The sequence below is a fragment of the Humulus lupulus genome, chromosome X (genome assembly GCF_963169125.1).
Source record: "Humulus lupulus chromosome X, drHumLupu1.1, whole genome shotgun sequence".
Classification (NCBI taxonomy): domain Eukaryota; kingdom Viridiplantae; phylum Streptophyta; class Magnoliopsida; order Rosales; family Cannabaceae; genus Humulus; species Humulus lupulus.
The window spans coordinates 200551903-200564827 of record NC_084802.1 but is presented as its reverse complement, the minus strand read 5'-3'; the positions used below and the strand labels follow the sequence as shown (position 1 = coordinate 200564827).

The 12925-nt window shown below is 38.7% G+C and overlaps 2 protein-coding genes across 2 annotated transcripts; one reads left to right on the top strand and one right to left on the bottom strand.

Annotated features, from left to right (window-relative positions):
- Positions 1-2878: 2878 nt before the first annotated feature.
- On the top strand, positions 2879-6598 carry LOC133805219 (probable 1-acylglycerol-3-phosphate O-acyltransferase). Its single transcript, XM_062243343.1, has 9 exons — positions 2879-3142; positions 3623-3859; positions 4431-4477; positions 4586-4704; positions 4790-4950; positions 5390-5499; positions 5577-5676; positions 6012-6135; positions 6243-6598. The coding sequence occupies exons 1-9, from the start codon at positions 2943-2945 to the stop codon at positions 6366-6368; spliced, it is 1224 nt and encodes a 407-aa protein (XP_062099327.1). The 5' UTR covers positions 2879-2942; the 3' UTR covers positions 6369-6598.
- A 2047-nt stretch (positions 6599-8645) lies between these two features.
- On the bottom strand, positions 8646-12644 carry LOC133805218 (probable LRR receptor-like serine/threonine-protein kinase At4g36180). The gene has a single exon (XM_062243342.1). It carries the CDS (start codon positions 12215-12217, stop codon positions 8801-8803), a length of 3417 nt encoding a protein of 1138 aa, XP_062099326.1. The 5' UTR covers positions 12218-12644; the 3' UTR covers positions 8646-8800.
- Between the last annotated feature and the right edge of the window lie 281 nt (positions 12645-12925).

The window sequence follows — 12925 nt, the reverse complement described above, 5'->3', positions numbered from 1 at the left end:
TAATATAACTCACATAATTCACATAACCATGCATATAATCATAAAAATGCACATAATATCCGTTTATGCCCTCCCGACACACTAATCAAGGCACCAAGGCTAATTAGCAAATTTGGGATGTCACAGTTGTACTGCCACCACAGCCTCCTCGTCGAACATCCTTCTAGGTCTCTTGCAACTTGATTGTCAAGTATCATGTTGGCAACAACGCCGTTCTTCGTATTGCATATTAAGGCACCATAGCATTTCCTAGCTTTTCGTTGGTTGTCATGTACGCTATGGGTGAACATTGGGCCCTAAAAATATGAAAATCTAATAGACCTACCTGGCCTAATGGGCCCGAAAAAGTGCAAGACCCATTTTTGGCGGGTTGAATCCGATCCGAACCTGATTATATTCGGGTCGGGTTCAGGTTTTAAATAATTATTTTTCAAATTTCGGGTTTAAACCTGAAACCCGATACATAGTTTTTTTTTTTATATAAATATATATATTAAATTTAATACATTGATATAAATGCTCTCTTCCAAACCCTAAATTCATCATTTTCCTTTTTCTTATTCTCGTAGCAATCGCCCAACATCTCAACCCTCTCTCCCTCTCATTCTTCTAATTTCTCATGCCTTTCTCCCTCTATTAACCCTCTCACTCATACACTCACTTCACAACTTTCTTTCTCTCTCTCTCTCTCTCTCTCTCTCTCTCTCTCTCGTTCCTACACCATCTCAATAATATCTCTCTACCCTGTTAGCTTCTCCCACAAAGCCATCGTCGTGACTCTTGGGTAGTCTTAACTTGCCAATATTCTCCAACCTTAATCTTTCCTTGGCATTAAAATACTACAGTACTGCTCTCTCATAAAATAACATGGTTATCTCATATTTTTTCTTGAGCGTATCTTTTACTCGGTACTGTATAGCTTCCCACAGTACAATCATTTCTAAAAAAGAGAACTACTTGATTTCAATGTTTAGAAACTTTACAAGGTTCACTGTATGTAGAGCAATCTCTTCCTTCTTTCGAAGCGTCCCGAAACTTATCTTTGCTATATCTTTGCTATCCAACAATGCTGTCCAAACACTCCTCAAATTTCCTCCTTCTTGGGAGCTTCTCCTCCATTTTGACTATGATACTCCTTACCAAGTTATTACTTAACTTGGATAGCTTCATGTATACTCCCCCTTCTGTTTTGAAAAATCTCTAACAATATGCTTGCAGAACTGATTCTGAATTGCTTCTTGTATCTCAATATCTTCTCAGTGTTGCATATGTCTTCAAGAGCTTCTAGAATCTAAGCAGACGCACGCATCAATAGAACTAATAATAGCTCGAAGCCCAACAGTCTGGTTCATTCAGCAATTCTGACAGTGCCATCATCCTTAGAGAGCGTCAATATGAACACCTTGAGTTCAGTTCTGAAACTCCAGTAATGTTTACTGGCTCCACTGTCCCTAATATCATATCTAGTGATTCATCCAAAACCAGTAGGGTAATGGAGTTTTTCTGAACCATGACCAGTGAGGTCATAGTGCACCCTACGTCCAAGTCTGTGGCCAAAGGGGTCATGGAAAACCTAAACAACTATAATCTCACAGTACGCTCAACAAAGAAGAGAGAAGAGAGAAAAACCAAAAGCATAAATCAAAGTACAATATTACAAAAAAAAAACATAAATCAAGAATCCAAAAGAGGTTCAAACCAGAAAGAAAGAACAAATATGTACCTGTGAATTAAGAATACACTGAGCTTAGCTAAAATCTCAGAGTCCTGTGTCAATTATATTGGACAAGAGAAAAAATGGAGGAAAATCACAAACCCTAATCCCAAACAAAATAAGAAAAAGAGATTGAGAAGAAGAAGAAGAAGAAGAAGAAGAAGAAGAAGAAATCATATGAGGGAGAGACATGAAAGAGATGGTGTACGTGAAGAAAATTTGGAGAGACCCATGAAAAGCCATTGAAGCTTGAGAGAGGTCTCTGTACACGAGCTTGAGATGGGAGAAAAAAAATTGGTTTAATTTTTTTTTGAAAATATGAAAATGGTGTTTTCAAAATTTGGTCAATTTTAATTAAAATTTAAAAAAATTAAAAATAAGTTTAAAAAAACTTTAACTCATCGAACATGTTTTTCGGTGTTGTTATCAAAATTTTTATTATTTAATCAAAAAAACTAATTAAATTTTTTTTACCGAACAGGGCTATGATTAAAAAAAAATCAAGCTATGATTGAAAGTTAACGTTTTATTGTTTGTACTTCTTTTCGTTTCTCAAATTAGCCATCGTTTCATGTTGTGTGTCCCATCTTAAAGCTATTATGCTATGTAGTACAATGAGCCCTTGTCGTTTTTAATGTGATTTATTTTTCCTCCATGTGTTTGTTTGTGACTGTCGTTTCAAATTTTATTTATACTGTCCTACTCCTAGTTATCGGTGTTTTATGTCGTTTCATTCTCTTCTTTTATCCTGTCACTTTTTATTTCATGTCGTTTGTATATTTGTTGCCGTTTACTCTTTTCGTCATGCCTAACGTCTCCCAATCAAAGAAATTTAAAAGCTGTCAATTTGTCATTGCTTACGTTAAAAGAGAGAGAAAAGCGAGATGTGGTGGCCAAGAAATAATCGGAGACGCATAGACCAGACCGATTTCGTTTTCTGAAGTAAACGTGAGGCGAGACGCGGTTGCAATACACGCGCTATGAAGCCGTTAATTTAGTTTAACCTTTCTTTCTGGAGCGTGTGGCCACTAATGCTTATTTTTCATTTGACACGTAAGCAGCCACATTAATTTATGTTTATATTAGAGTCAACGAGGACTCAAATATTAGCGGGACCAAGGACAAAGAAGATTATGTATATATATATATATAGAGAGATAGATACATTACCGCCATTAAAGACCAGGAAGATTATTTAGTTAAGTTTTCGTAGTGATCAAGTTATCGTATGAACCCGCTTCGCCTTCGGTGGTCGAGAATTATGGCCGAGGAGATCAGTAAGTCTGCCGACGTTGGCTCATCCGCCGCCGCTACTTCGACGGCGTCTGTGGCGAAGTCGAGATCGCTGTGGCCCTCTTTACTTCGTTGGATTCCCACCTCCACCGATCACATCATCGCTTCCGAAAACCGTCTTCTTTCTATAGTCAAGTAATTTCGCTTTACTTTTTTAAACCCTAAATTTTTATTTGCCGGAGATGGAGACTTCGGCATTTCGTTAGTTATAGCTGCTGGTTTGTATTTTCGACTTTTGTTCTGGATTAACTTTTCCCTTTCAAACCCTAATTCCACTTATTCAGTATGTGCTTCTTATGGTTTATTTAAACACTAATTATTCATTTTTATTGAATCTCAAGTGGATGTTGTCCTTAAGCAAAGGTCGTAGAATCTTTTGGGGTTGCTGAGGGTTAAATATAATAATATATATTTTTTAAATTATGGCCGATTGGCCTTGTGCATTACCAACAGTTTTCGAATTGCTATCTGGTATGAATTGACTGGTTCTATTAAACTCTGCTTACTTGCGATGGCCGAATCCGGAGTAATGTTGAATTTTGATAGATTTTGGCTTTGACGCCTGTTAATTGTTTGGTGTCTTATTTGGATGTGGCCGAATTGCTTCAATTGCAGGACTCCTTATGTTCAAGAGCAGGTGAATATAGGCTCAGGCCCACCGGGTTCGAAAATTAGGTGGTTTCGCTCTTCAAGCAATGAGCCAAGGTTTATTAACACTGTTTCATTCGACAGTAAAAGTGATTCTCCAACTCTTGTAATGGTGCATGGATATGGTGCTTCTCAAGGCTTTTTCTTCAGGAATTTTGATGCTCTTGCTAGTCGTTTCAGAGTCATTGCTATTGATCAGCTTGGGTAAGCTCCGATAGTATAACTACTGTTTTTTTTTTTTTTGGGAGGAGGTGGGGTGTTTGTGTGGATGTATCAATTATCAATGATGGTGTTCTGAACTTTGACCTGCTTGAATTTTATATGATGGCTATAGTTCTTACTTCAAAATATATATTTCTTAAATTTTGTTGGCAGTGTAATTCTTCGTCCAAAATAAAAACATGTTTTTCGATGATCTAGCAACCTAGGATGAACTTTTGCTAAGTATTCAGCATCGTTCTTGTTCGTTTTTTGTCATAGAATGGATGCTTTATTGTTTTTGTTTTTGTTTTTAATATTCCTTATCGCTAACATGTCATGGAACTTTGCACTTAGAACTATTAAAAGTGTGATTCCTGTATGAGTTTTTATGTACGCATTTGATGTCTTGTAAAGTGTAGTTGTAAGACATTTAAAAAAAATTGTCTTGTCGTTTTGGCTTTAAGCTCTTGAGAACAGTTTTCTAGAATTTATTTTGTAAAATGCCTTGTAATTTAAAAAAATTATATTGAATACTGCTTTTGCGACTTAGTTTGTTGAATTTAATGTCTTGCAGTTGGGGTGGATCAAGCAGGCCTGACTTTACATGCAAAAGTACTGAAGGTAGTTTCATCTACAATATATGTAGGCTTTAATACTGTGTTAGATGTTTTAACATAATGAGAAAACATTATATTATATTCATTCTGTAAACTTGCAATTAAATGTCAGAAACCGAGGCATGGTTCATTGATTCCCTTGAAGAATGGCGAAAAGCCAAGAACCTAGACAACTTTATTTTACTTGGACATTCATTTGGAGGATATGTTGCTGCTAAGTATGCTCTTAAGGTACATTCTTTCTTCTACCAACTTTGAAGTCTGAGTATGCTGGTGTAATTTTCACATCTCTGATGTCATGTTTATCTTCATAAAGCATCCAGAGCACGTTAAGCACTTGATTTTGGTTGGACCTGCTGGTTTTTCCTCCGAGGCAGATGGCATGTCTGAGCGGCTTGCCCGTTTTAGAGCAACATGGAAAGGAGCAGTCTTAAACCATTTGTGGGAATCTAATTTTACCCCTCAAAAGATTGTCAGGTGTATATTGCTTTTCCTTTGTAGTTCTAACTACATCTTTGCATGAACCTATTGTTAGGTCAATTGATCAAGTCTTCAATTTCTGATGGGACAGTTTCTTCCCTCCCAAAGATTGTAGGGTTCAGCAGGAGGATAGTTTTATTTCTAGTTTTAAATACATTTTCAGGGATTAAAATTGAATAACTCCAAGTTTCCATGATTTTAATCTCTCTTTTATGTCTTCCTTTTGTTTTTGTTGTGGGGTGTTATATTCATGGATGTGACACCAAATGTGTGTGCTGTGCATGCTTGCACACATAACCGCCATGTCTCTTTGGCATATATTAAGACATTGTGGGAAATCTTGAGATTTTGCTCTAATAGCAACATCTTTATGTAATCAAATTTTCTACTTTTAATCGTACCAGCGCCTTAATCTTGTGTTTTTTGTACTTTGTAGGGGTTTAGGTCCGTGGGGTCCAAATCTTGTGCAGAAATACACAACTGCTAGATTTAGTTCTTATTCTACAGGGAATGTGCTGACTGAAGAGGAGTCTAAACTGCTAACTGGTAATTAAGATTCAATTTTTTGTTTATACCTACCATGTAATTAATTGTATTTCTAATAATTTATTTTCCAATTGAAGATTATGTATACCATACTTTAGCAGCCAAAGCTAGTGGGGAGCTGTGCTTGAAATATATTTTTTCTTTTGGAGCATTTGCAAGGATGCCACTACTTCACAGGTTTGATGACCCTCTTTCTCTCAAAAATTTCTTTCTTTGTTTCTTGCTTTTGTAAAATTTAACCCAAGAAAAAGTATTAAAAATAAGTGAAGGAAAATTAGTGTGTTTAAATCCTTCTACTATGACGAAGCACCTATCGTTACAAAGGCCTATCCTTTTATGCTTTTAATTATTTTGTTTGAAATGTCCTTTTGACTATAGTTTTTTTTTTCCTTTTCCCCTTGCTGAAATATATATATTCAACCAAATGTAAGTCAAATAAGTTTATGCTATGTTTATAATCTAGAACTTCTGTGAGGCAGTAGAGTTTTAAAAATGATCTTTTCTACATACAGTGCGTCAGAGTGGAAGGTGCCAACTACATTTATATACGGCCATGATGACTGGATGAACTATCAAGGGGCTCAAGAAGCTCGCAAGAATATGAAGCCCCCCTGTGAGATCATCAGGGTTCCTCAGGTCCTCTCTCCCTCTCTTTCTCTCTATATGTACATATTTGTACTTGCGTACGTGTTGTGCATAACCTACAGTCGTTGAATTTAATAATTTTGTGAATTCAATTGCAGGCGGGGCACTTTGTGTTCATAGACAACCCTAGCGATTTCCATTCAGCTGTTTTTTATGCTTGCCGAAGATTTCTCTCACCCAACTCTGATAAAGAATCCATTCCAGAGGGTTTGACACCTGCCTGACCGGAGTCTGCTGTAATATTTTTTCTACCATTTTTACTTCTTCTCATTTCTATGTATCACAATTACTTTACATTAGTCACACAAATGGCTGGTAAATATATCATTTATAGTCGCTTGTATTTTTTTCAACTGTATCCTAGTGATGTTGTTGTAAACCCGAATAAATTGATGCTTTGTTTATGAGCACATTATTAATAGCACAAGAAAACAACTAAAGATATTCTAGTTTATACCTTTTCCATTAAAGTAGCTGACCCCTTGTTATTATTTTTAATGTTATATAGATTTAAATTTGTAGGAGTTAATTAATTGCATGCTTCGGCTTCAATAATAACGCCCAAATACAAGCACATTGTCTTAAAATGTGCAGCATGAGACTAAATGATGACTGTGTGGTGCCTTGAGCACGTGTTAAATAGCTTGGTTCTGCTTGGAAAATGTGGTCCTTGACGTCTCTTAGGTCATTTCTTGCATATTGCTCTCATCTGCCAGCTTAATGTGTGATAAGTTTTCTGTATTTGAATTGAAGCCACAAACTTTATTAGAGTTTACATAGCTGTACTCACTAAGTTGGCCTTAGTTGTCAATTGGGGTTGTGTCGTATCTTAATACTTCTAACCGCGTGTCAAAGTCTCATGCTGGGAGTTAATCACTCAGAACCCAGGAGGGCTCTCTTGTCTCTTCTTTTCTCCTTTTTAGTTTATTATGTTGTACTAGACTCCTCCTAGTCCTAGATGAAACTTGAAACCATTATTGTGTGGCATTAAATTATCTTGATATCTAGCTAAGCTTTATTATTCAATTATATGTTATGTTATACAACGTATTCCTAATTCATTGCTCACTAAAACGGCTGCCATTATGGCATTGTTTTGATTGGAAAAAGAATCAGACAAGAACCGAACCGACGACGTGGGTCACTCTTTAGGTTTACAAGTACGCTCTCCTCCAAATCGTCGTTTCTTTTGTGGGTCACTCTTCAGGTTACAATGAGCTCTTTGCACAGTCACACTTGCTCTTTTTGTTTGTGAATTCAGACAAAACAATAAATACATAATAAATATTTAATATACCAATGATAAAAATAGGCGTTAAAATATAAATGGTTTTTTTAATACTAAGGATAAAATAGAGCGTTAATATATATATATAATATATATATTTCTCTTTTCATTTGTTTTTATGTATAACTGACATAGAAGAAAGAAAAACAAGTGACAGGCTAGAAATAGAAAATGAATCAAATAAACGATTTTGGCTTCTTGGGTGATTACATTTCATTTACTTTGTGTTTGAGTTAAGAATACCACTATCTTCAGAAGCCAAAATAAACTGTAATTTATTACTTCTTTCTCTATCAAACCTGTCTCTCTCTCTCTCTCTCTCTCTCTCTCTCTTCACTTTTCACCACTGCCAAACAGAGAATTACGAATCTAGACAAAAGGGATAGGGTAAAAAAGGGAAGTCATATCACTGAAGTTTTCAGTATATTATTGAATATCGACATTGACATTATTATGAACTCACCCAGGCTAGGCCTCCCTCCCTCCATTATACAAACCAGAATAAATGTGGTGTCGGGTCCCAACCAAATTTAATTGGATTCTGAATTCACATCACTTGATGATAAAAAAAATAAAAATACAAAAGCTCAGATACGTACTCTGTTTACATGTTACTATCACTCTGTCCTGGTGAAAAAATTTGAGTGAGTTTTGATGCACGTGGGGCCCAACACACTATACAACTACTATTTTTCGTAAAGATATTAGTTAAAAATTAAATTAACATACAATCTCCGTGCCACCATATTATTGCTTCACAAAATATAACAAGTCAGGGACCACGTGCCGGTCAACACTTTCTTCCCTCTCGTATCCCACGTGGCATGAGCTTAAGAGAATCTTATTTGAAGAGGGGTCCGACAAGTTCACGGATCCTCAAAGTTTTCTCATCTCTTTTTCCCATAATAAGCGAAGCTTCAGTCCACTCTTACACTCACAGGTCACATTAACGGCTACTTTTCTCTATTCCCATAACTCGCCACGTGTCTTCACCCGATTCACTGGTTGTTTTTTTCTCTCTTATTTTATTTGGCGGGAATAAAGCTTTCTCTCTGAAATATCTAATTTGACCACAGAATAGTGAATGAGTGGTGGTTGTGGGTGGCGGTCCCCGTCGGACCCTCCGAACCGGCGTATCGGGTAAAGTTATTGTAAGATTCAGCAAAAGGTTGAACTAAATAAATATTGAAAGAGAACTACCAAACCAATAGGCAATAGCGAAAAGAATATGGAATTAATTAAACAAAAGTAGATTATACAAAGATGATAATGCATGCAATAAAATAATTGTCAATACTAAAAAGAATGACTTCTTTTGAGAAGTAATCTTTTTTTTAATTAATTAATTATAATAATAAAAAAAAAGAATCATGCCGGGGAGGGGAGTGACGTGGGATCGGCCGAAGATGGGATTTCTGCTCCGACCCGGCAACCTTCGAGCATGAACACAATGTCAGCCATGGATGGTCTGTCGAGTGGATCAGGAGCAGTGCAAAGAAGACCAACTTTGACACCCAACAAGAACTCTTCCCACTCCGTTGACTCAGGGTCTATTTCGAGCAAACCCGGTTCAAGTAGTTCCGAGATTTGACCTCTCTGCAATTGTTTCTTCACCCATTTGACTATATCCTCGTCTTGAGTAAACATCACTGGTTTCCTCCCGGTCAAAATCTCCAACAGAACGATTCCAAAACTGTAAACATCGGCTTCTTTCGTTGCCCGCCCTGTTAATGCAGCTTCAGGGGAAACATAGCCCAATGAACCAACTGGGGTTGACGAGGATGACGCTCCTTCGGCCGGTGTCGAAATCGTTAGCCGGTCCAACCCGAATTCTGATATATGGGCTTCGAAATCGGCATCGAATAGAACGTTTTGTGGCTTGATATCGCCATGTACCATCGAGAGTGAGTGGAGGAAAGCCAGGCCTCGTGCAATGCCGAGTGCAATGAGGTGGCGCATTGGCCAATTGAGTACATGACCGTCCTGATGAGACGCCTCTTGGAGAAGAGTCGCGAGGTTTCCATTAGGCATGTAGTCATATACAAGAAGCCTCACGTCAGGGGGACCGGCGTAATAGCCTCTTAGAACTGTGAGATTCCGATGCTTAACCTTTCCGAGCAACTCCGCTTCTTTTCGGTATCCTCCTTCGTCTAGGAAACCGTCTGCAAGGCGGCGAATTGAGAGCACCATTCCGTCCTGGAATGAGGCCTTGAATACGAGTCCGTATTTCCCTCTGCTCAAAACGTTTTCCTCATCGAATTGTCTTGTTGCCTCCAATGTCTCTGCCAATGTGATTTTGTTATTGAACATTACTAGTTTGGGCCCTCCATTTTCGCCGCTTCCCCTACCTCTTTCAGCTCCTGAGCTCGCTCGAGCAGGACTCCGCTTCTTTCCTCCTGCTAATACTCCTTCTCTAAGTTTTTTACGCCAACGCAGCAGGCTAAAGATATAGCCACAACAGCAGAATCCCACAAGGCAAGCTCCCGCTACAGAGACACCAATTAAAAGCATCAGCTTTCTCCTTCTTCTTCTCCTAACACTTGCACATTCTTTATGCAGTGGCTTCCCGCATAATCTCAAGTTCATGGCGTAAACAGTTTGATCATTGAATCGAGAACTTAGAGGCTTTGGAATCTCGCCTTCGAGATTGTTATGGGACAAATTCAAATGTTTCAAGCCAGAAATGAGTGAGATATTCTCTGGTATAACTCCAGTTAATCTGTTGGAGGAGAGGTCTAAGTCTGTGAGGTTGGATAATTTTGACAGTGAACTCGGTATGGCGCCTGAAAGTTGGTTCTCATCTAACAATAGAGAAGTTAGAGAAGAAGACTTTGAGATCTCATCTGGGATTTCACCAATCAATCTATTTTGACCCAAATCAAGCTTCTCCAGATACGAGAGTTTAGAGATACCACCAGGAATATTGCCCACAAAGCCATTCGAACGAAGCTCAATGACTTGAAGTTCAGAACAATTAGTAATCTCTTCTGGGATAACACCTGAAATTTTATTACTTGCTAATGATAGGACATTCAAGGACCGCAGAAATCCATAGGTAGTGGGAATATCACCAGTAAAGAAATTGGATGAGAGGTTTAGATGTTTTAGACTGACCAAACTGCTAAAACCTTCGGGGACATCACCAGAGAGATGATTTTCTTGGAGAGCAACCACCTGTAGACTTGGCAACCCAAAAATCTCAATTGGCAACTGCCCAGAGAGTTTTTGTTTACTCAAATCCATTGTAGAAAGCTTCATTAAGTTCCCAACACTCGTAGGAAATCTTCCTGTAAAACCACAATTGCTCAAATTCAAAACCTGCAAGTTGCTCAAGCTCCCAATATCAGTCAGAACTTGTCCACCCAACTTGTTGTTGCTGAGGTTCAATGCAGTCAAATTACTCAACTGCATGAGCTCCTCCGGGACTTTCCCAGTCAGATTGTTGTTGCTCAGATTCAACGTTTCGAGCTCCGAAAGCATTCCGAGACTCACCGGAATGGTACCGGAAAATGAGTTTCCGCCCATAGATAACATTTTCAAGTTCCTCAGTCCTCCCAAAACGGAGGGGATCTGGCCTGAAAACATGTTATCTTCAAGGTCAAAAACCTTTAACAAACTACATTGTACAATCTCTACGGGAACTTCCCCAACTAGTGAGTTGTTTGATAACCGTAGCTCTTCCAACCGGACAAGGTTTCCAATCTGAACCGATAATGGGCCAGAAAAGAAGTTTCCAGAAAGATCCATTGACCTTAAAGTCGTAAAATTAGTCAACCAAGAAGGGAACACTCCTTTTATGTGATTCTCTTTAAGGTCTAAAATCTTCAAAAGACTCGAAGAACACCACCCATTTGGCGGCTTGACCATGCCCGTGAAAGCATTAAATCCCAGCTCAATAATCTCCAGAGAAGACCCATTGACAGCGACGTTACAGAGCATGGAAATGGGAACCAAACCTGAGAGGTTGTTTCTCGACAAGGAGAGAACTTTAAGGTTTGGAATCGTTCCCATGGTCGCCGGAATTAAACCTCGGAGACCGTTGTCTTCGGCGCTTAGATGAACAAGCGAGGTACAGTTGGCAATGGCCGAAGGCAGTGTTCCGTACAACTGGTTAGAGTCCAGAAACAGATATTCGAGCTCCTGAAGCGCTCCAATGGTGGCCGGAACCTCTCCGGTGAACCGGTTAAACGACAAGTTGAGAAGCTGAAGCTGAGAGATTGATGAAAAGTTCGTTGGAATCTCGCCAGAGAATTCATTAGACGAAAGGTCGACGTATCGGAGGCTTGGCGAAATGCCGTAGCCGGATATTTTTCCGGAGAACAAGTTCCGAGCAAGATTGAGGACTTGAAGGTTGGTGAGATTGAGAAGAAACGGAGGCAACTCGCCGGAAAGTGAGTTGTCCTGAAAATAAACAGCTCGTAAAAGAGCACACTGAGAAAGAGAAGGAGGGATTGAGCCATTGAAGTTGTTCGAGTGTAGACTCAGCTTCCGAAGCTGGCGTAACTCGGAGAGTTGCTCACTGATTCGGCCGCCGAGGTGGAGACGAGGCAATCTGAGTTCACGAACTCGGTGACCATAACACAGGACCCCCCGCCAGTCACAGGGAGCGGATGGTGTGGACGAGACCCAACCGTCCAAAGCTCCAGCCGGGTCATGAAGGGCGAGCTTGAAGGAGGTCAAAGCTCTTGTTTCCAACAATGTATCTGAAGTTGGTTTTGTTTGAGCCCAAGTCAAGGCCATGAAGTACGCCACCAAAAGAAACCAAAAAGTAGCCGTTGACGCCATGGAAATGGATGTGAAGAAGGTGGTGAGGATGAGAGTGAAGTGGGTTTTGTTTTGTATTTTAGGTTAGTGGGGTTCAGAAAATAGCTAAGAGGAGCGTAAAGGAATGGAAAGAGAGTTTGAGGGAAACGAAGCCATATATGTTGCGGGTTGTGCCCAGTTTCTGCGTTTCTGTTCCCCGGTATTGCCTTGCCTTTTCTCTCTCTGTTTTCCGTTCTCTCTTTCCCAAAAAGTGTAAAAATTGGCTTTTTATTGTATTTCCTTATCTTTTTTTGAGTTATAAAACGTCTAAAAGGAAAGTCTTTTATGCACTTTTTAAACTTCCCACGGCTTTTAGAATCATTAACTCCTATAATGGAGACTACTTATCAATGAGGAGAGGAGGGCTTTGACATTGACTGCATATTTTGTTTTTTTCTTTTTTACTATTTATTCTCAAATAGTAAATATTAAGGAAAAAAATTATATATACTTATCCAGAAGGCCTGTATGAAACCCATTTTCTTTCAGATCGGCTTTCACTTTAGACAACCTAAAATATTTGATTTGGGTTAAGGAAAATTTGAAAGGGATGTAATTTGTATTATACTATCATTTTTTAGTGTTTAGTGTTTAGTGTTTATATGGATAAAATAAATTGTAGTCGTAGGTGTATAGTGTATAGTGTAGTAGGTAATATGATAAATTGAAGAGGTGCACGTATATAACACA